Below are 19,825 nucleotides of genomic sequence, written 5' to 3' on the forward strand. Positions count from 1 at the left end.
AACTTGCTTAAAATCGATGCAAATAGAAATGCAAGTTTATTCTTATATATTCTTTGCTTCTTTAGATAAAATTTACGATCTTTACACATGTTCTTATGTAATTTTGAATTTTAAATTTAATTCTTTAATAATGAAATAATTATTGTTTCATTAAACATTCAGGAATCAAAACATGGAATTCAATCATCGAAAAGAATTTCTTCTTTTTCACAGGCCCCGGTTAATCGCTCATTCGGTCGTTTGCTTTTCTTTGACTTGATGATTTATTTAAAATTACCCAATGACATGTTAATTGTTACAAACATTTATTTTATTTGATTTTAGGGGATATTTCTTTCGTAACTTTCCCCAAGAAAGCGAATATTAAGCATGATTCCCCGATTATCATCCCTTTTCCAACAGTTGTGCAACCTTCTTTATCTTCATTATCCACAGCTCTTCCGAGTTCAAGTGGTAAAAATATGACAGCATCTGGAACGTCTTCACCATTTTTCATTCAGCCCTCTGGAACAGAACTAATTGCATTAACAAATGTTGCTTCGAATGAATTAGCTTTAGATGAGCTTACTCCTAAAAATGAAAATCAACTTTCAAAAGCATTTTCATCTTTTCAATTCTCAGTAAGAAAATCATCAAACATTCATCAACAACCACACGCGGAGCCAAAAATACATTCTAAAATCACATCACAAAACCAAAAAACAATCGAACAATGTTTGCTGGATTCACAAAAATTACCTTTTCAATTAGAAATGCTAAATCAAGAGGAAATCATTGAATATGATCCGAAGAAAAAACTAGACGAGCTTGATTGCGAGATGTTGGAGAAGATGAAAGGTGAATCAATAATGCACAGATGGAGAAGAGAAGACTCATTTGCAATGGAAGATGCAAGAGACGCATCGAATCTTGTGGAGAAGGAAGGAATTGAAAATGCCGAAGAAAAAAATGACAAGGCCCAAAATTTAGAGAAAAGCAAACATAAAATGGGAAAGTACAGACGCGAGCTAATTCGAAGGCAAATACAAGAAGCGAAGTATCATCAGAAGATTTTTGGGGTTTGGCTGAGAAAAACATGGATTGTGGATGAGGAAGAAAAAGAAATGTGGTCAAAAGCCGAACGAAAGGCGCTGGGCAAAGACAGGGAACAGGCGATGCAAAGAGAAGGAAGCGCTCAAAAAGAGCTGTTCACACTGGAAGAGCTCAAAACGAGGCTTCAGGAGGCAGAAAATGAGGGAATGGCTGAACACGAGACGGAGTGTCTGAGACAGGAAATAGAGAGGCTGGAGGCGAAGCGAGAGAAGAAAGAGAGGTGGAGTGGGCTGAGCAAGATGGAAAGATATGCGCTGGAGAAGGCGAAGGGAATGGAGACAGAGCAGTCTGAGTATTTCACGTCGTTCAGCCCACTCATGCGCGATCTGCGGAACGATCCTCCAAAAAAGCCAAAATGCGACAATCAAAAAAAGAACACTGAAAAAGACAACAGAAACAATCAGCCACTTTTGCCTTCTTTACCTTCTTCACCTTCTTTGCTTCTCGAGCACTTTGAACAGAACGAAGTTTCGTTGCCATATGAAGAAAGTTCAATTCATTCATCTTCTCCAATGCTCTCTCAATGCTTGCTATCTGCTGACAATACAACTTGTGGTGCTTCTTCTTCGCTGAGACTTGCAAATCCTTCATTTTTGTGTTCGTTGCCTTCTTTGCCAACACAAAAAGCGTCTTTTTTATCAGAAATTGCACCTGATGCTAAATATTTTGGAAACGATAATTCATTAATTAATCCATCAGCTTCGCCATTAACATCATCATCATCACATTCTTCTTCTTCTTCTTCTTCTTCAACTTCTTCAAATTCTGCTCCGTTGCTGACATTCAACATGCAATCTCTGAAAGCACAAAGGATGCCACATCCAAAAGATTCATCCACAACACAAATTCCTTTTTCTGACTCAAAATTCAATTGTTCTGCTTCTTCTGTGTTTCATTCACAAAAAACGCCTGCAAATACATTCAATCTTCTCATTGACCCATTTCATTCAGTTTCGAATGAGAGCAATGAAGAACAAATCCCATGTACTGTTCTTTCAGTTGATGTCAGTCCTCAGTTTGACATGCACAATTTGGAGAAAGTGGTTATCGATTATGATGAGCATTTGTCACGCTTTTACGATCCAATGAACAATCCAAGAAAAATTAAGAAATTCTTAAAATGGGGTAAAGATGCTACGAAGAAGATGACCAAGACTGCTCAATTGCTATCTGAAATAAAGGAATGCTCAATGATTGTTGTATCTTTTTCTGCAAAAGAATTACTGAACAAAAAAATCGGAATTCAGAAAAATGATCTTGTAAAATCCATATTTGAAAACAAATTGGATAAAAAAAGTTATTTCTTTTTGTTTTGCACATAACTTATATTTATTTATTCAAAAATTTACGTTTGCATATTGAATGAAAATTCTCACAAAAATTATATCATCAATCATTTTTGCTCAAAGAATCATTTTCGTTGCATTTGTCACGAAATATTGATATTTTAACACTTTCATTTAAATATTTTTATTGTTAAGAACAAATAATATTCATTTATTGAAAATTTTTATTTCATTAGAGTCAAAATGATTCCATGATCATGACATCCCTTTACAGCCTACTCTCCAATATAACATAAGTGCTGTTTTGGACGCTTGAGGTGACATTTCTCAGTTATTTCGATGTCATTAACTACTGAAAATAAGTTAATGCTCTCTGGAAGCGAAATAGCTGGATTAGAATTTGTATCAAAAGACTTTGAGAAACAAAATCAGATTATCGCCTCTTCCGGTTTGAAAGCATATTTTTATTCTGATTCTATAAAAGCTGAAATTTCCTTATAAAATTTTAACAAAAATTTATATTATTTTCTGGATTTGAAAGATGAACACGTTTCATTCAAAACTCAGCATTTGAGCCTTTCAATTGATCCAAATTCCGTGAGAGACTTTTTCTCTTTGGACACTCAAAAAAGAAGCAGTGCTTTTCAAGCAATGGACATGATTGAAGGAAAACGACCTTCTTCCCAAGCTGATCTTCCAGAGAATTCATTCCTTTCTTTACCACCTTCACAGCTCCAAACACAAAAAATAGAATATCGCCGTAAAGGAGATGAAAAATCAATCGATTCAATGGCGGATATTTCGCTTTTGGATCCGTTGGCTGCCAAAGAACATAAAAAGAAGGACAAAAAATCAAATCCATTCCGCTCATCTCAAAAGCATAAAGATAATAGCGAAGGAAACAAAAAAGAAAAGCACAAGCGAAGGCATCATCATGGATCAATTTCCACGGATGTTGAAAAATCAAAACTTCAATCATCTTTTCAAGTATCTTCAGTGAATGATCAATCGATGAATCTTCTAGCAAATATTTCCCTTACTCAGCCACTTCCTATGACAAGGGAATCGAAAGCAGAGTTGAATGATAAAAAATGTTACACAGAAAACAGCAGCCATCTTCGCATGACAACTCCCTCGGAAATTTCTGAAAACACTCATAACAATTATGAAGATGAACAATGCATAAAACCAACTGAGATTATCAGCGAAAATGAAATAGCGATTCGAAACCTCTTTAAGGCATCTACTGCAAAGACAGCTGCAGTCAACGTGCATTCTGAAGCGTCTGGACCTTCAACAGCATCTCCTCACACGCTCCTGTCTCCAAGCACCACAGCCAGCCAACTCACTTCTCCCTTTTCTCCTTCCTCTTCTTCATCTTCTTCAGGACCCAACAAAACCTCCTTCCCCTCATATCTTTCCCATCCCATGTCTCTTCCTCTTCCTGAAGTGCATTCTGTCTCCGCAAAGGAGCCAGAGGTCATCCTCACCGATCCTCCTCTCCTCCAGCCATACGACCCAGACAAGCTTCTCTATCTCTCTCCTCTCTCTTCCTACCCAGACACACAAGGCACAACAGACACAACAGACAAGCCATCTTCATCTGGATTCGTATCTAACAACAAGCAGCTCCTCTCCTTCTCTCCCATCCCTGGTGCCTCTGTGCCGTCTCCTCCTTCGTCGCCCAGTGCAGATGTGCACCGAACATCCTCTCTATCTTCTGCCCACAGCATCCACAGCACCCTCAGCTCTGAAGCATCGCAGGCGCCAAATTCTGTTCCGCTCCACACAAACAGCTTCTTCTCCACTCCGCTCGACAGCCTCGCTGCCAATCTGCCGCAGTCTTTTTCATCAACCGCCAGCGGGCTTGCTGCCTCAGAGCATGCCAGCTCCTTCCATCAGTACTCTTCTTTCATGATAAACACACCTGCATCTTCTTCTGTTTCATCGCCAGCTTCTTCTCTTACTTGGTCATCGTCCAACCAGAACTCATCAATGACATCAGCTTCTTCATCATCTTCCTTCTCCTCCTCTTCCTCCTCTTCTTCCTTGTCATCTTCATCATCCACAGCAGCCTCTTCCTCCTTCTCTTCTTTCCTCTCAAACACTGTGAATGACACTCTGAGCGATTGCCTTCCCCCTTCTCTTCTGCCTCAGTCATCGACCTTCCAGTCCTCCATCGATGCTCCATTTCACCACTCAAACTACCCTCTTTCCTCCAACTACACTTTTCTCCAGCTCTACCCAAACAAACACTCTAACCCTCACCTCTTGTCGAAGACTGCTAATATTTCATCTTCTTCCTCCTCATCATCTTTATCAGCAACAACATCGTCTTCTTCCTCATCCTCTTCTTCTTCCTCTTCTGTTGCCTCATCTTTTGTATCAACCATCACCTCTTCCACATTTTCCCCTTCAACCTCACTCGTTGCCCCCATCTCTTCATCATACGATCAGATCTTAGTGGCATCTTCTCCTCAAAGCGACTCCCTCTTCATCGGCTCACCTGCACTTGCTGAGCATCTCTCACTAACTGAACAGTTCGACGCTGCTTCTTCCTCCTTTGCCTCCTCCTCCTCTTCAGAGCACCCGAAGTATCTGCCTGACCATCCTTCTCTTTCTGCCTCTGCTACGCAGCAGACAAACAGCAGCAGCTACGCCGTCCAAAGCGATCTCTATCCTTCGTCTCTCTCTTCATCCTCACCTGCCTTCTGCGCATATGCCCATTCTGATGCTGCTGTTGATCTGCCCTTCGCATTCTCTTCGACTTCCTCTTCTTCTGCTGCCATGTCTACTTCTCTCGTGTCTTCTTCCTCTTCTTCCTCTTCCTCTTCCTCTTCTTCTTCAAATTCTTCTTCTTCATCAACTGCTTCTGCTTTATCTTCATTGTCGCCATCGATGTCTTCTGCATCAGCTAATACATTTGCTTCTTCTTTGTTCTCTCCTTCTCTTTCTTCTTCTGCTCTATCAAACTTAAGTCCCTCTCATTCACTTCTTCCATTCTCTTCCTCAAAGCCTTTATCTTCGCACTCTCAATTGCTGCCAACAGCAACAATAATAACATCTTCATCTTCTTCATCTTCTTCCTCTTCTTCCTCCTCCTCATCATCAACATCATCATCAGATGTATCAGCCAATGCTCCTCAGTTTCTGTCTTCGCCTCGCATTTCTTTTGAGTCCAACTCACCTGCCATGGGCACTGATGGGTCTTTGTTTGTGCAGCTGACAGCGGAAATGAAGAAAGAGGAGGAAGAGAAAAGAGGAGAAGATAGAGAAATGCTGCTGAAGTACAAGCAGAGCAAGCAGAAGGAGAGGAGCAGGGAGAGAAGGAAGGGAAGAGGAAAGGGAAGAGGGAAAGAACGAGGGAATGAAAATGGCTCAACTTTGAATGGAAGCACAGATAACAAGGCAGATGGAAAAACAGATGAAATGGACAAGAATCAAAGTGTGGATGCAAACAATCAAACAAAAGATGCAAAATATCAAAATGAAAAAGATGCTTTAGAAAATATTGAAGATTCCAATTCATCAATACCATCTTCTGCTTGCTTTAATTTCACTTCTCTTTCTTTGACAACACCAGAAAGTATGTTGAAGAAGAGAGAGGATAAAAGGGATTCAGTGAAGAATCCAATAAATGAGGATAATTCTGCAAGTGGAAGTTTCATTGAACAGTCAGAGAAGAATTCTGAAGAGACAAACAGAACAAAATTGGAAAATGAAACAGAAAAGACAGAAAGTGTGCCAAAAGATGAAGAAAGACAAGAAGAAAAGAATAAACAAAACAGCAGGCAGATAAAAGAAGAAGATCAGATGAGAGAAGGAAAGAACAGAAACAATGGAGGATTAGCAGCTGAATCAAAGGAGACACTTGAAAAAGGTGCAGATGAAACAGAAAGACTGAAAAACAATGACAAATCCAGACACATTCAGAAATCTACTGGATCATCATCAGCATTACAGAAGAGTGTAAAAGAAGCAGCAGATGATGAAGTCGACGAAGATAGAGAAGAAGAGGAAGATGACGACGATGAAGAAGAAAGCAATGAAAGTGAGAGAGAAGATGATACCAACAGCAACGATTCATCTACAGACACAACCACATCTGACTCAGCCTCTGTCATCTCTCTCTCTTCTTCGACATCTTCTTTTGTGTCTCTGCTGTCTGAGTCGCTTCTTTCGCAGTCGTCTCACTCCAACCACAGCAGACACTCTGCATCCTGTCCAAGAAGCAGCTCTGCCAACAACACATCCACCGGAACCAGCGCTGACAAAGAGAACAGCTCAATCAATCAGACAAAGTCGCCATTCTCTTCCTCCCCTTCACCTTCCATCGCTGCCTCTGCCTCTTCCTCTGCCTCTGTGTCTGTCTCTTCTTCTGTTTCTGTCCACTCAGCATCGCGTGCCAAGACGCCTCAGATGATCTTCTCGTCTGCCTCACCAAACTCCATTCCCACTCCATTCCCTGCCGTCTCCTCAAAACTCTCCTTTTCTGGCAGCGTCGGCTCCCCTGGCATCGGAATGATGCTGCCCTTTCAGTCAGCACAGCTGGCAAGGCAGCCACCAAATGGACAGGGCAACACAACAGACAATATTTCTCTGCCATCACCTGGTCTGCCTTCGTTCACGCAGTTCCCCTCTTCTCCTTCCATTCCTTCCATCCCGTCTTATCCTTCCTTCTCGACGTCGATGGCAGCCACCTCCCCCTTCACGATGCCTGCACTCTACTTAAACAGCCAATCTCCTGACTCTTCACCCACTCTCATCCCTTCGCTCATCCACTCGGCCATTGCCAATTCTTCGCCTGGCATTGCGCCTGCACTCCCTCCTTCTCAGCAAGAACAGCCGAAACAGCAGAGCCAACAGACACAGCAGTCACAGCTGTCTGCACAGTCATCAACGCAACAGCAGCAGGGTCAACAGCAGAGCCAGCAACACACAACTCATTCTGTGCACTTCAGCTCCATTCAGAGCAAAGAAGGAAAGAACAAAAATGCTTCTGACCCATCTTTTGCACAGGCTCCTCTGCCAACCATTCGATTTGTTCCTCTTTCGTCTTCGACTGTTGGAAGTGCTGGTGGCACACCCAGCACACTCACTAGCACCACTCCTCCTGCTGGTGACTCTCCTTTCATTGCTTCTGCATCTTCTTCTTCTTCTTCATCTCCATCAACATCTTCAACGCTTTCCTTATCTTCCTCCTCTTCTTCATCTTCTTCTCTCTCACCGTCTGCTGCTCAGTCTTCATTCAGCACAAATCAGTCATTTTCATTGACTTCTCTGCCAACAATGTGGAGTCCTATCACAAATGGCCCTTTGGCTGCGCCTGCACCGATGCTTCCTCCGCACATCCAGTCACTCAGCCAGAGTCAACATGCTGTTCAGTCACAAAGTAATCTTCCTTCTTCTTCTTCTTCTTCTTCTTCAACTTCCTCATCGCTATCTTCTTCTTCTTCTTCTTCCCTTTCTCCATCTTCCTCTTTGAGTGTATCTCATCAGACAGCATCATCCTCAGCTTTGAAGTCATCTCCCTCTCAATCGAATTCTCAGACTGAACAGAACAATCAGTCAAATGTGCCAACACTCCAGCCACTGTCTCGCCTTCCCCAGGCAAACATCCAATCTCCCTTGAAACAGACCTTCTTTCCTTCTTTCCTCCATCTCTCCACGTCTGCCCGCTCTTTTGTGCCGCACAAGCCGTCTTCGCTCTCTTCGACATCTGCAGAGTCAAATCCACCTTCTCAAATTGCACAGAAGATGAATGCATCGCAGAACACACCACTGCAACAATCATCACAGCAGAAGATGACAGAACAGAAGCAGATGAATCAACAACAACAGCAGCAGCAGCAACTGAATCAGCAAGAAACGATGATTCGTGCTGAAGGAGCAGCTTATCGACAGTTTAAAGATGACTCGATGAATCAAAGGACAGAAAATGGAAGAATAATGAATACTCAATTTCGTATGGATGGAGTGGCAGAGAAACGCAGCAACACTTTTGATGCAACTGCAATGCGTCCTCAACAGATGCAGATGCAAACACAAATAAAAACACAAAAGCAAATGCAGATGCAAATGCCGACAAATCAGCAGGAATGGGGTGCTGCGATGGGAGTGACAAGAGAGATGGAGGAGCCTTTTGCGAATGAGCAGAAGATGATGAAGCTGATTATCCTGCCACAACAACAGCAGCAGCAGCAACAGCAACAACAAGCACAGCATCAACAACAGCCACAGATTTTGATGTATTCACAGCCTCATTTGCAGCAGCAACCCCAACAGCAGCCTCTTCAACAAATGCAGATGATTCAGTTTCCTCCTTCTCAGCACATTCAACAAATTCAACAGATTCAGCAAGTTCAATCAGTTCAATCAATTCAACCTGTTCAGTCGTCTTATCAGTTCGCAAAGGCACAGCCAGGTCCCTCAATCAAGTTGGTCGGGCTTCTTCCCCATCGCGTCATCACTCCACAGGAGCTGTCGTACATGCAGTCTTCGTCGTATGTCCATCCAATTCCACTGCAGCCACAAGGATTCAATGCTCCTTCATTTACTGCACAGGACAGAGTATCTGCTGAACATTTTGCTCCTTTCCAATCGTATGGACAGTTTGATGCTCCTCGTTCTATGCATCCATCGATGACTTCAGCAATACCTATGCCATCATCATCTTCTTCTTCATCCTTTTCTTCTTCTCCTTCTCCTTCACCATCGCCTTCTTCCATGTCCATGTCTATGACTTCTGGCACATCCCCAACAGAGCCAACGCCCTTCCCAGCTGACAGATGCTACCATTGTGGTGCAAAAGGGCATCAGTTCATCGACTGTCCTCTTCATCGTGAGAAGCTCTCAGTCGACAGAGACTCATGTTTCCGATGCGGAAGAAAGGGACACACGTCGAAGGAGTGCACATTTGAGGACACGCGGGTGTGTTTTGTCTGCGGAGGTGTTGGACACATTTCGAAGGAGTGCCCAACAAGAAAGAAAAAGAAAAAAGGCAAATAAAAATTTGTGGTTGAGTATGATTGTTGTTTATGTTATTGTTGTCAGTTTTGAAAAAAATATTTTTTTTTTTTTATTTTTTTTTATTTTTATTTATTTTAAATATTTTCATTGAGAATTTGATGAATATATTTGTTAATGATTTTCAGAGAGTTAATTGTCGGCACTCTAACTTTTGTGTGTTTGAGAGGCTTCTTTACCTTTCGTATTTATTTCATTTATTCGATATTTGGAGTGCAATTCGTAATAAAATATTTTTTTTTTTTGTTTTGGTTTTTTAAAAGAATACCTAATTGTTATCTTTTTAATGCAACATTTTATTCATTATTCTTTTGCTTTTTTTGAGCTTTGTTGAGATTTATTGTGAATTTTTTTTTTTGTTTTGTCCAAGTTTTATAAATTGGATTTCTTCAAAAATGTGTTTAGTTTTTTATAGATTATTTTTTTGTTTGCTCTTTTGATGAAAAATGTCATTTGTGAACAGAAATGTACAGAATTAAATATTCATTAACATTCGAATTCAGAGATTTCACTCCACGCATTTTAAGTTTTCGTAATCAAAATCTCACTTTTCTTTTTCCTGTTGAGCGATTGACAATGATTGAGCCAGTTGCATTCGATTGGTTTTCACAATCAGTTGATAATGCCGAGAAGGACAAAGAATGAAAAAGTTGAAAAAGCAAAAGAAGAAGAAGAGAAGGAGAAATGGCTTTTTTTTAATGGTTCCAAATAAAGACGGAGATAGGGAGAGATAGAAAAGAATAATCTTCAAACAGACCAGATCAATAAAAGATCAATATCCTTATGAGAAATAAATTCTTATTTTTTTCTTCAAAGATTTGCTTATCCAAAAACGTGTTATTGAAATAACAAACATCGGTTCTTTTACAGAAGAGTTTGCGATCAAAAAATGAAGAATCTCCTTTCTTATTCATGAAAAAAACCTTGCTGTCTTGAATTTTCCTCTCTTGCATTTGTGCTAACTCACCTTTCCTTTCTAACTTTCTTCCAATGTTTTGAACCTTGTTAATTTTACAAACAGCAAAAATATTTCTTTTATTCAACAAAAAAAGTGATCATTTTTCAGAAATCTTATCAACCTAAAAACATGTCACACACTCAACACGAATAAGCACACTCATCGATGAAATTTGTAAGAAGAGAGATCAAATAAAAAAAGTGAATTGGAAGATTTTAATTAAAAGTGAAATGACTGCAATTGAAGTGATATGAAAACTTTCAAAAATGATTTATAATCAAATAAGAAATTGAAAAAGCAAAAACTTTTGAAGAATGAAAAGTACCTCTGAAACAGGGTCAATGAGGAAGAAATAAGAATGCTAATAATCAATCCCCTTTCTATTTCTGTCTGTTGCTTTTCAACTTTTTTATTTCGCATTCAACTCTTTTCTTTATTTCTCTCAGAAAATATTCAATTGTCATTTGCTCATTTGCACCTTTCAGTAATTTCGTTGATTTGAATTAATCCACACTTTTGTTTTCTTTGGATAAATAACGTATTTTCTTTCTAGCTCCTTCTTCAATCATTCTTTATCAGAATGCTCATAAGCTATTTCTCTGTTCGTCTTTTGCAAAGTGAATATGCTGTTGCTTTGAACAATCAAATATCCATCCACAGAAACATGAGGCGGAAATAAGTCATCATTAAATATTATCAATTGTATCCAACATTCAACAGCTACCGTTTGGAATGATATGTCAAAATTATCGATTTTTACCAGGAGAATATTGTCTATTTTGATGCGGTAAATGAAGTGAGACATGAATGCATAATACAAATTGGACCATCAAGGTTGTACGATAGAATAAAGCAGAGGAGAAAAGAAAGAAGAAGATGAAGAGTATTGAGTACTGGACGAAAAGAGAAGGATGCATAGCGACACAATGGGAAATGATGATGAAGACAATATGCTTTTTCTCCAAATCATCCATTTAACAACGATGAATGGAAGCTGTTCGATAGATGAAATGATAAAACCATTAGTCATCATAGCTATCTGCAAAATGAATGAATAAAATATCTATTTGTTTAGTTTCCATCAGTTATATCTCCTTTCTGATGTCCGTTGTCTTGCATCATTTCCGAATTTTGATCATCATTATAAGAAACATATACCTCGAATGAATTCAAACACTTATTTTTTCGCAGAAGTGATCAACTGATTATACGAAGTTAGTTTGTATTTTGTGGCTGACCTCATCTTCGCCTCAATTTCAGCGCGCTTCTTTTCTCTTTCTCTCTCCGCCCTTCTCAACCTCCTCTCGTTCTCTGCGTTTCTCAGCTGCTCTTCTCCAAAGGCTGCCACCAGAGTCGGCGGGTCGTTGCGTCTTATGCGGAAGATTTCAGGTGTCTGCTGCATCTTCACAGCGTGTGCCAGTTCGCGCGGCTTTGCCCATTCGGGAACATTTGCGAAGGACAAGTCGAAAGTGCTGGGGGTGTCGGGGGTGTGAGGGATGTAGATGTCAGTCAGAACAGGATGAGGTGGTGTTGCAAGCGCAGAGGACATGTGGCTGGGCGGAAGAGATGTCATAGAGGGAGAGGAAGATGATGATGAGGTAGATGATGATGAGGAGGAGGAAGAGGTTGATGAAGAAGATGTTGGCTCCGAATGCTGTTTGATAGAAGAATGAGCAGCTGAAGTTGTCGACGAAATATTTGTAGTCTGAGTTTGATTTGATGAAGACTGTGAAGAAGATGCAAGTGAAGTAGTTTGTTTATCATTTGGATGTTTAGCTGAAGGCATTTGCATTAGATGATCAGCAGTATTGTCTTTCCCCTTTCTTTTGTCTTCTTCTTTCTCTCTCTCTTTTCCTTTTCCCTTTCCATTCAACAATTTTGCTGCCCCAACATTTGGAGTGCCAGCTGTTCTGTGTGATGGAAGAGTCACATGAGCAGAAGAACTGGCATTACTTCGATTGTTTATGGAAGACGCATTTTTTGGTGCAGTTGCTCTTCCTCTTGCAGACGGAGTAGAAAACAGAGTGCGCGAAGCTTGTTTGGAAGTGTTCTGAACAGAAGATGAGGAGGAAGAAGAAGAAGGTGAACTGTTAGAAGGCAAAGAGGAGGAAGAAGCTGAAGAAGGAGAAGGTGCACGAGTTTTAGTAGAAGAGAACGAGGTTGATGATGATGATGAAGTTTGATGTGAAGGTGAAATCTTGCGAGAAGCAGAAGCAGAAGAAGCAGAAGAAGAAGAAGATGAGGCAGAAGGTGTTGGAGAAGTGGAATGGGCAGAAGTCGTGTGGCGATTGGAAAGAGAAGAGTATTTTGGCAGAGGCGGATGCTGTCTTTGAGAAGGTGAAATGGCATTTCTCTGCTTTGGATGTGTTTGTGGCACATTTGCAGCTTTTGAGGAAGAAGAAGGGCGGGTTGAAGGAGAAGGAGACAAAGAAGAAGGAGAAGATGAGGGAGAAGATGAACGAGAACGAGAAGAAGAAGGGGCAGTTGATGTGGATGCTGTTGAGAATGTTGGAGAAGAAGGAGAAGAAGAAGCAGATTTCGGTGAAGCATAAGAAGTCTTTTCCTTTGCAGGAGTGAAATGCGGCTTGTCATTTTTGGCTGTCTGTTTTGTGTTCAGATGAGATGGAGTGGCTGAAGGTGTGTCTTGTTTGGTGTGCTTGTCTGTTGGAGGAAGAGGAGGGTGTTTTGAGAGAAGAGGCACAACACGTCCGGCTGAAGTGACTGCAAAGGGAGATTCAGAAGAAGAAGAAGAAGAAGGCGAATGCACAGAGGACGAGGGAGGTGAGGTGGATGAGGCAGATAAGGAAGAAGAAGAAGAAGAAGGTGAAGAAGACGATGAGGAAGAAGAAGCAAAAACAGATGAAGAAGAAGTGGAAGAAGAAGAATGAAGTGTATGTTTAACAAGAGCTGAAGGTGAATTTGAGTCAGACAATTCATTTTCGTCTATTGGAGACAGAACAGTTGCAGTTGCATTGTTTGCGTTGATGTTCATTTCATTCTGCATGTTTGACTCGCCAAATGAATGAGGCATGACTGAGAAGCTGCTGTCTGCTGATAATTCATTCATCTCATTCATCTCGTTCTTCTCATCCATTTCATCCATTTCATCCATTTCATTCATCTTGTTACTCTCACTTGTGATGTTTAATGGCAGATGAGCAGAAGATGCAGCTGTTGAATGAGGTTTTTTGTCGAAGATGTCTGGCAGAGTGATCTTGTTGTGGAGAAAAGAGGGAGAAAACGACTGAGGTTTGCTTTGAGTGGAAAGAGGGGTGGAAAGAGCAGTTGTGGAAGGAACAAAAGAGGAAGAAGAAGAAGAGGAGGAGGGGGGGGAAGAGGAAGAAGATGCAGAGGAAGATGGAGAATGAGAGTCATGAAACGGAAGAGCAGATGGAGAGAACAGAGCAATTGGAGAAGGGCTGTCTTCAGGAAGTGATTGAGAAGGTGTTCCAAACGAGGCAAGTGCAGACAGACTGATAGATGAATGCTGGAAGAGACTCAACGGAGTGGTTAGCTGGACAGAGGAGAACGATGGCAATGAAGAAGAAGAAGAAGAAGAAGAAGAAGAAGAAGAGGGAGTGGAAGAAGAGGGAGAGGAAAATGCAGCCATCAATGAAGATGGAGAGGGAGATGCAGATGATAATAATGATGAGGAAGAGGAAGAGGAAGATGAAGAAGAAGGCGATAAAAATAACGAGGAAGAGGAAGATGAAGATTGTGATGGTGTTGATGAAGAGGAAGAAGAGGAAGATGGAGATGATGATAATGAGGAAGGTGTAGCAGAAATAGAATGAAGATCATTTGTCAAATATGAAGTGTTATGCTTAGCTGCTTCAATGTGTTCAGATGTTGTTGTGTTTCTTTTCGAAGCAGAAGAAGTTCTTTTTAACAATTTTGGCTGTTCTTTTGCTTCGACATTGACATTTGGAGAAGTCTGCTGAAATGTCTCAGAAACAGATGAAGAAGAAAGCATTGAATTCTGTCTGATTGTTGATTCCAGAGAAGAAGAAGAAGAAGAGGAGGAGGAGGAGGAAGTAAAAGAAGAAGGAGAAGGAGAAGTCCACAATTTGCTATTCAGAGCAGAAGAAACAGAAGAATCCGAAGAATTCAAAGCAGCTTCTGTGTTATTTGATACTCTTCCTTCAGAAGAAGATGTGTTTTTATCAGAAGAAGAAGAAGAAGAAGAAGAAGAAGAAGAGAAAGATGGACGCAGCGGAGACGAAGGTAGCATCTCGACAAGCGAAAGAAGAGAAGTTTCAGGCTGTTTTTTGCTCTCTCGCTTCGAAAACAAACTCGACTGAGGCTCTTTTGGCTTGTCATTTGCGTCTTTTGGCTCAAAGTTTGATGGAAGTGGAAGATGAGGTTGTTGTGATGGATGCAACAAGTCTATTTGTTTATCAGGTTTAGTCAATGGAGAAGAAGAAACAGACGAAGAAGATAAGGATGATGAAGAAGAAATTGTCGAAGGGGAGAAGGAAGGAGTTGAAGAAGAAGAAGCTGAAAAAGAAGAACGCAAAAATGATTTTGTTTCGTCTGTTCTTCCAATTGAACTGACAGATGGAACAGTTAAGGATGAAGATGATGACATATGTGCAATTGATAAAGGACTCAACAAAGAGGATGAAGAAGCTGTTGTTGGTGAAGCAGATAAACCAGAAGCAAAAGAAGAAGAAGCAAAAGAAGAAGAAGAAGAAGAAGCAAAAGAAGAAGAAGAAGAAGAAGAAGAAGAAGAAGAAGAAGAAGAAGAAGAAGAAGAAGAAGAAGAAGAAGAAGAAGAAGAAGAAGAAGAAGAAGAAGAAGAAGAAGAAGAAGAAGAAGATGATGATGATGATGATGAAGCAGGAAGAGGAGATTGTATTGGGGCAGAGAGTGATGCTGTGGAAGTGTTTGTTGTCGAAGCCAAATTTGAATTGCTCTCAGAAAGCAACATCGACTGACGAATATCCAAAAGTGAAGTGGAAGAAGAAGAAGAAGAAGTCAATTTTTGACGAGAAGGACTTCTTTTGCTTGAATCATTCTGTTCTTTCTGTTGCAGTGAAATGTGTGTCATTTGTGGTGATGTGGAAAATGACGATGATTTTTTCTGAATGTGTTGCTGTTTGTCAATTGTGAAAGAAGAAGATGAAGAATCAGAAGAAACAGACGGAATCCAATGGCTCACAAGCTCAGTTAAATTAGCTTTAAGAAGTTGATGCTGAACATTTTGATTTGCTTGTGTGTGTTTGCTCTGGTCGAAATCTGACAATTTCCCAATTCTCGGAAAAGAATCCTCTTTTAACATTTTTTCTGATTCGATGCCAGGAGCCAATTGGAGTGTGGTTGCAATTTGAGAAGGAAATGTTTCGATTTTTTTGGGAGTGGATGAATGATGCGTGGAATCTGAAGTTAAAGAATGAATCGGTAAAGTTGTCCTTCCATTCTCAGAATTCAATTGCTTTTCAGAAATTGTTGCAGAATCTGGAAGTCGCAAAGCGCTTTGCTGAACAACAGAAGTACTATGAGAAGGTATGAGTCCAGCGGATGCAGGTTGGGTTGTTGATTCTACTTTATTTATTGATAATTTTCTATTTTTATTGGACTTCGTGACAAGAGAAGATAAGAAAGCTATTGTGGATTCTGATGATGTAACAGATTCTTCGTTCATAGGTGGTAATGTCGAAATCAAAAACGAAGGAATGGAAAAAGTTGAGGTTGTATTCTCTGAGAAATTTGTATTGTTGACAGATTCATTTGCAACTTCATCATTATTTGAGGTTTTCTCCAAAGAAATACTATCTCCTGCGTCTTGCATCTCATCTGCTCTGCTTCGCTTTGAGCTTCCCTGTAAGAATTCACTTTGATTTGATAAAGAGCTCTCAACTTCTTTTATTGGCGAAAAGTCTCTTTTAACAGATTGTTCCATTTCTTTCCTGCTACATCGTCTTGGCCCAAATTCTTCCTTTTCGATAGTATCTGGAAGAGTTAAATTTTCTTCACCCTCTTTCCTTTCATCACGATTTATTGAAGAAAAAACAATTTTCGGTTTCTCCTGCTGTAACCACTGTTTAAACTCGTTTAATGCGCAAATGCTGTTCTCTGTAAACTCATTTAAGACACTTTCAAATGAGTTTATTAGATCTCTCTCTTTTTTTCTCTGTGAATTATTCATTTCATATTGATCATATAGATAATTTTTTATGAAAACTTCAAATTATTTTAATAAATTGCGAATGTAACTCTTTTAGCATTTAAGAGAAAAAATAGATTAACCAAATAAAGAGATATTGAGATCCACAAAAATGAGTTGGTGAATAAATTTAAAAAAAAGACATGTTCACTAAATTTGTTAAAAAAAATGAAAAAATAGACTTAGAGATTATAAAAGAAGTACAGAAAGAAAGAAATGATGACAAAAACATCACAGTAGAAATAATTCAAATACTATTGATGAAAATAACTCCGTATTTTTTGAATGTATTATCAAGCCACAATTAATGCGAAATTGAAGATTGAATGGACTAACACTTTTGCATAATGTTCCAATTTCGGATATTGCAATCAAAAGAACAAACATGTGAATGTAAAGATCTTTCAATTAAAGATAAAGTGAGGAGTATCCAATTTATTTCGTGCTCAGCAGTGTTATATGGTGGAGGATTTTGGTTTAATCCAAATCGATCAACAGCTCCAAGCAACAACATTTATTGCTATTTCTTCTTCTTCGTTGATTGCAGTTGCAACGCTTCCACTCCATATGGTCACGATGTAATGTATTACGATTAATACAATCTCTTCTCATCGAATAACCCGTTCTACGAATCGTACACAACGAATAGTGATGATAAGAGAGTGTGCCGTTATTATTTATCAGGCAGTTGGACGTATCAGCACACAGAAAAGAAGAACTGGCTTAAAGAAGGGATGAAAGATAGATATGTTGGGGCGAGCGGAAGGGTTTCGTGCGGGATGTGTGTGATGAGCGAGTCTGCGCCGTGCAAGATAATGGGGCATGCTGTGGTGGGTTTGTTAGAGATGAGCTCATCAGTCACCCTGATGGAAGGGGATCACACAAGCGAGACAACAACAATTGATATTGGATCAAAGAAGATTATTGTTGTTGGGAAAGGCAAAGATAAGAGTTCGATTGAAATAGGGGCACTTTCATCAACAAGAGAGCTGTTCAGTGTGTCAACAGGTCATCTGGGAATGAGCCATTTGAAGGTTGATTGCAACTCAATTTCAATTCCTTCACCGAGTGTGGTTGTTGTATCTGATGGAGGTGGGTCACTCTCGTTGGGGGATGTGATCACCACGAGTAAAACAGGATAATGTGTGATATCGTCTTCAAAGTTTGTGGTGTCAATGTCGTATCTGATGATAGTTGTCGTGAAGATTAAAGATATGTTCATTTCGAAATCATTACCCCTGGGCAAATGAAACCAAAACAATATTTCTGTTTTTTCTTTCAATCATGAAATTAAAACAAAATAACAATTCCAAAAAGGTTTGAAATTCTTTTTCTCAAACTTACTTTTTTAATTTTCAATTTGTAGTTCCGGTCTTGAAGCGTACAATTTTCAAATTAAATAAAAAAATACAATGAATCATGATAAAGAGAACATACGCAAAAATCCGCATTTTCTTTTTCAAAATTCGTGAAAATGAAAAGAAGTTTCCAACCACTACGTCTTTATAAAAATGAAATTGGATAAAACAAGCCATTTGTTAAATCTGAACGAAAAATTGAAAAATAGTGATCATAACTATAATTATTGATGGAAGAGAAGTGGACGTTTCACAAAATTGAGGCGAACATGCCTCATTTGAGGGGTAGAGAGCCTCAAGAATTTCTTGGCAAATGGGGGTTAAAAGACAGCTTCACATTTCAAAAATATGCATTTGACCAACCAGTCCAACCATATCAATATACTCATTTACTGAATTGTTTTATTACAGAACCAGATGTTCAAAGATTTATTGGAGCACGATTGCGCACAAAGGAACATTATTCTGCTTTAGAATCTTTACCTATTGAAAGCATGAAAACCGATATGCTTCTCGCAACGGCAACAGATTTATCTCTTTTTGATCCTTTGGAAAAAACTGGTTTATCTTTGAAATTGAAAATCAAAATAAAGAAATAAAATTTAATGTTTTTTTATAACATTTTTATGTCATCATAGCTGTGCGGAATGATGGAAGCATTATTAAATGCTTTTCAATTCCACATCCAGATTTTGATGTTTGTGACAGAATTCGAGAATGCCTCCTTTGCGAAGACTCTGAACTTTATGAATTATTTGGACGTTTGAGCATAACTATTTTTAATATTTACAAAAAATTTGATATTTTTATTATTTTTCAAAATTTAGCTGATCAAAGAAAAGAATTCTTATTTCACATATTTCAACGACTTGTATTAGGCGGAGAATTGTGTCAATATGAAGACGTGTTACAGCCTTATTTGGAAATGACAAAAAATATTTATAAGGACTTAGTTGGGTTTGAACAAATTTGTATATGAATTCAACTTAAAAATAAAATTTCTTTCTTTCTTTTTTTAGCGTTCAGAGAAATGCTGTAACAGGGAAACTTGAAATAAGATCGAAAGTATTTCAACTCAGCCGCAATTCATCAGCACTTTTAACAACAGATGGAGTTGCAATTCCATTGTTCCCTGGAAAAGATCAGACTAATCCAAGAAACGGACTGTATTTTATTATCGATCCTGGGATGCGAACGTTGAATATCATGAGATGTACCGTTTGATCAATCTTCTTGAAGGTGACATTTGTAGAAAATCGAGTCTAATGTTCAATTATCGAAGAGATTTGTCAAACGAGAGTTTTAAAAATGTAATATATTTTCGAATACAAGCTTTTCAATTTAAATTTCCATTTGGGGATCATTTTTGCTTTTAATGATGAAAAAGAAGAGTTCAAAGAACCTGCAAACCAAACGAGTTTGAAAGCAAAACATCCATTTTCTTTTCCTTTTTCTCAAATCTTCTATTCCATTTTTCATTTCATTTTTTATTAAAAAAATTAAAAAAAAATATCACAGAAAACAAATTTCTGTTAATATTTTTTACGACTCGAGATAAAAGATTGAAAAAACAAAACAAAACAAAAAAGAAAATGCATGTTTTTGTAAAATGAAGTAAGATTTGTTAAACTTGTTTTGTCATTTAGAAACTTCAATGCAAAGAAAAGTAATATGAAAAAATATAAATATACATTAAATTGTTCAAGAACTAATTATTAACTCATTATGTTTGATGCACATTTGATAAACATAGCAAAAATAACTTCGTTTTTTGTTCAATAAATCAAAAATTCGCTCGCAAAACCGAAAAAATTGCATGAACAGTTAAATATTATCTGGAAAAATAGAACATTTCAATGTATAACAAAATTTCACTTGAATTGACATTTTTAAACAAAAGAAGACTTATTTTTAACAAACAAAAAAATGAAAAAGAAAA

At 38.8% G+C, this 19,825-nt stretch overlaps 4 protein-coding genes across 4 annotated transcripts; 3 read left to right on the plus strand and 1 right to left on the minus strand.

Annotated features, from left to right (window-relative positions):
• Positions 1 to 16: 16 nt before the first annotated feature.
• MONOS_10679 (putative cellular nucleic acid-binding protein) lies at positions 17 to 9,816 on the plus strand (the record flags this gene model as incomplete). The annotated part of the gene is made up of 5 exons (XM_067863148.1): positions 17 to 34; positions 163 to 238; positions 325 to 2,291; positions 2,742 to 2,826; positions 2,920 to 9,816. The coding sequence occupies 5 exons, from the start codon at positions 17 to 19 to the stop codon at positions 9,384 to 9,386; spliced, it is 8,613 nt and encodes a 2,870-aa protein (XP_067720691.1). The 3' UTR covers positions 9,387 to 9,816.
• A 1,723-nt stretch (positions 9,817 to 11,539) lies between these two features.
• MONOS_10678 (uncharacterized protein) lies at positions 11,540 to 16,573 on the minus strand (the record flags this gene model as incomplete). The annotated part of the gene is made up of 1 exon (XM_067863147.1): positions 11,540 to 16,573. Exon 1 carries the CDS (start codon positions 16,508 to 16,510, stop codon positions 11,540 to 11,542), a length of 4,971 nt encoding a protein of 1,656 aa, XP_067720692.1. The 5' UTR covers positions 16,511 to 16,573.
• A 689-nt stretch (positions 16,574 to 17,262) lies between these two features.
• MONOS_10677 (uncharacterized protein) lies at positions 17,263 to 17,670 on the plus strand (the record flags this gene model as incomplete). The annotated part of the gene is made up of 1 exon (XM_067863146.1): positions 17,263 to 17,670. One exon carries the CDS (start codon positions 17,263 to 17,265, stop codon positions 17,668 to 17,670), a length of 408 nt encoding a protein of 135 aa, XP_067720693.1.
• Positions 17,671 to 18,108: 438 nt separating this feature from the next.
• MONOS_10676 (putative cilia- and flagella-associated protein 300) lies at positions 18,109 to 19,412 on the plus strand. The gene is made up of 4 exons (XM_067863145.1): positions 18,109 to 18,447; positions 18,525 to 18,647; positions 18,714 to 18,843; positions 18,906 to 19,412. Exons 1-4 carry the CDS (start codon positions 18,117 to 18,119, stop codon positions 19,108 to 19,110), a joined length of 789 nt encoding a protein of 262 aa, XP_067720694.1. The 5' UTR covers positions 18,109 to 18,116; the 3' UTR covers positions 19,111 to 19,412.
• Positions 19,413 to 19,825: the final 413 nt, after the last annotated feature.

This window comes from Monocercomonoides exilis (assembly GCF_001643675.1).
Source record: "Monocercomonoides exilis strain PA203 chromosome Unknown scaffold52-633478, whole genome shotgun sequence".
Classification (NCBI taxonomy): Eukaryota; Preaxostyla; order Oxymonadida; family Polymastigidae; genus Monocercomonoides; species Monocercomonoides exilis.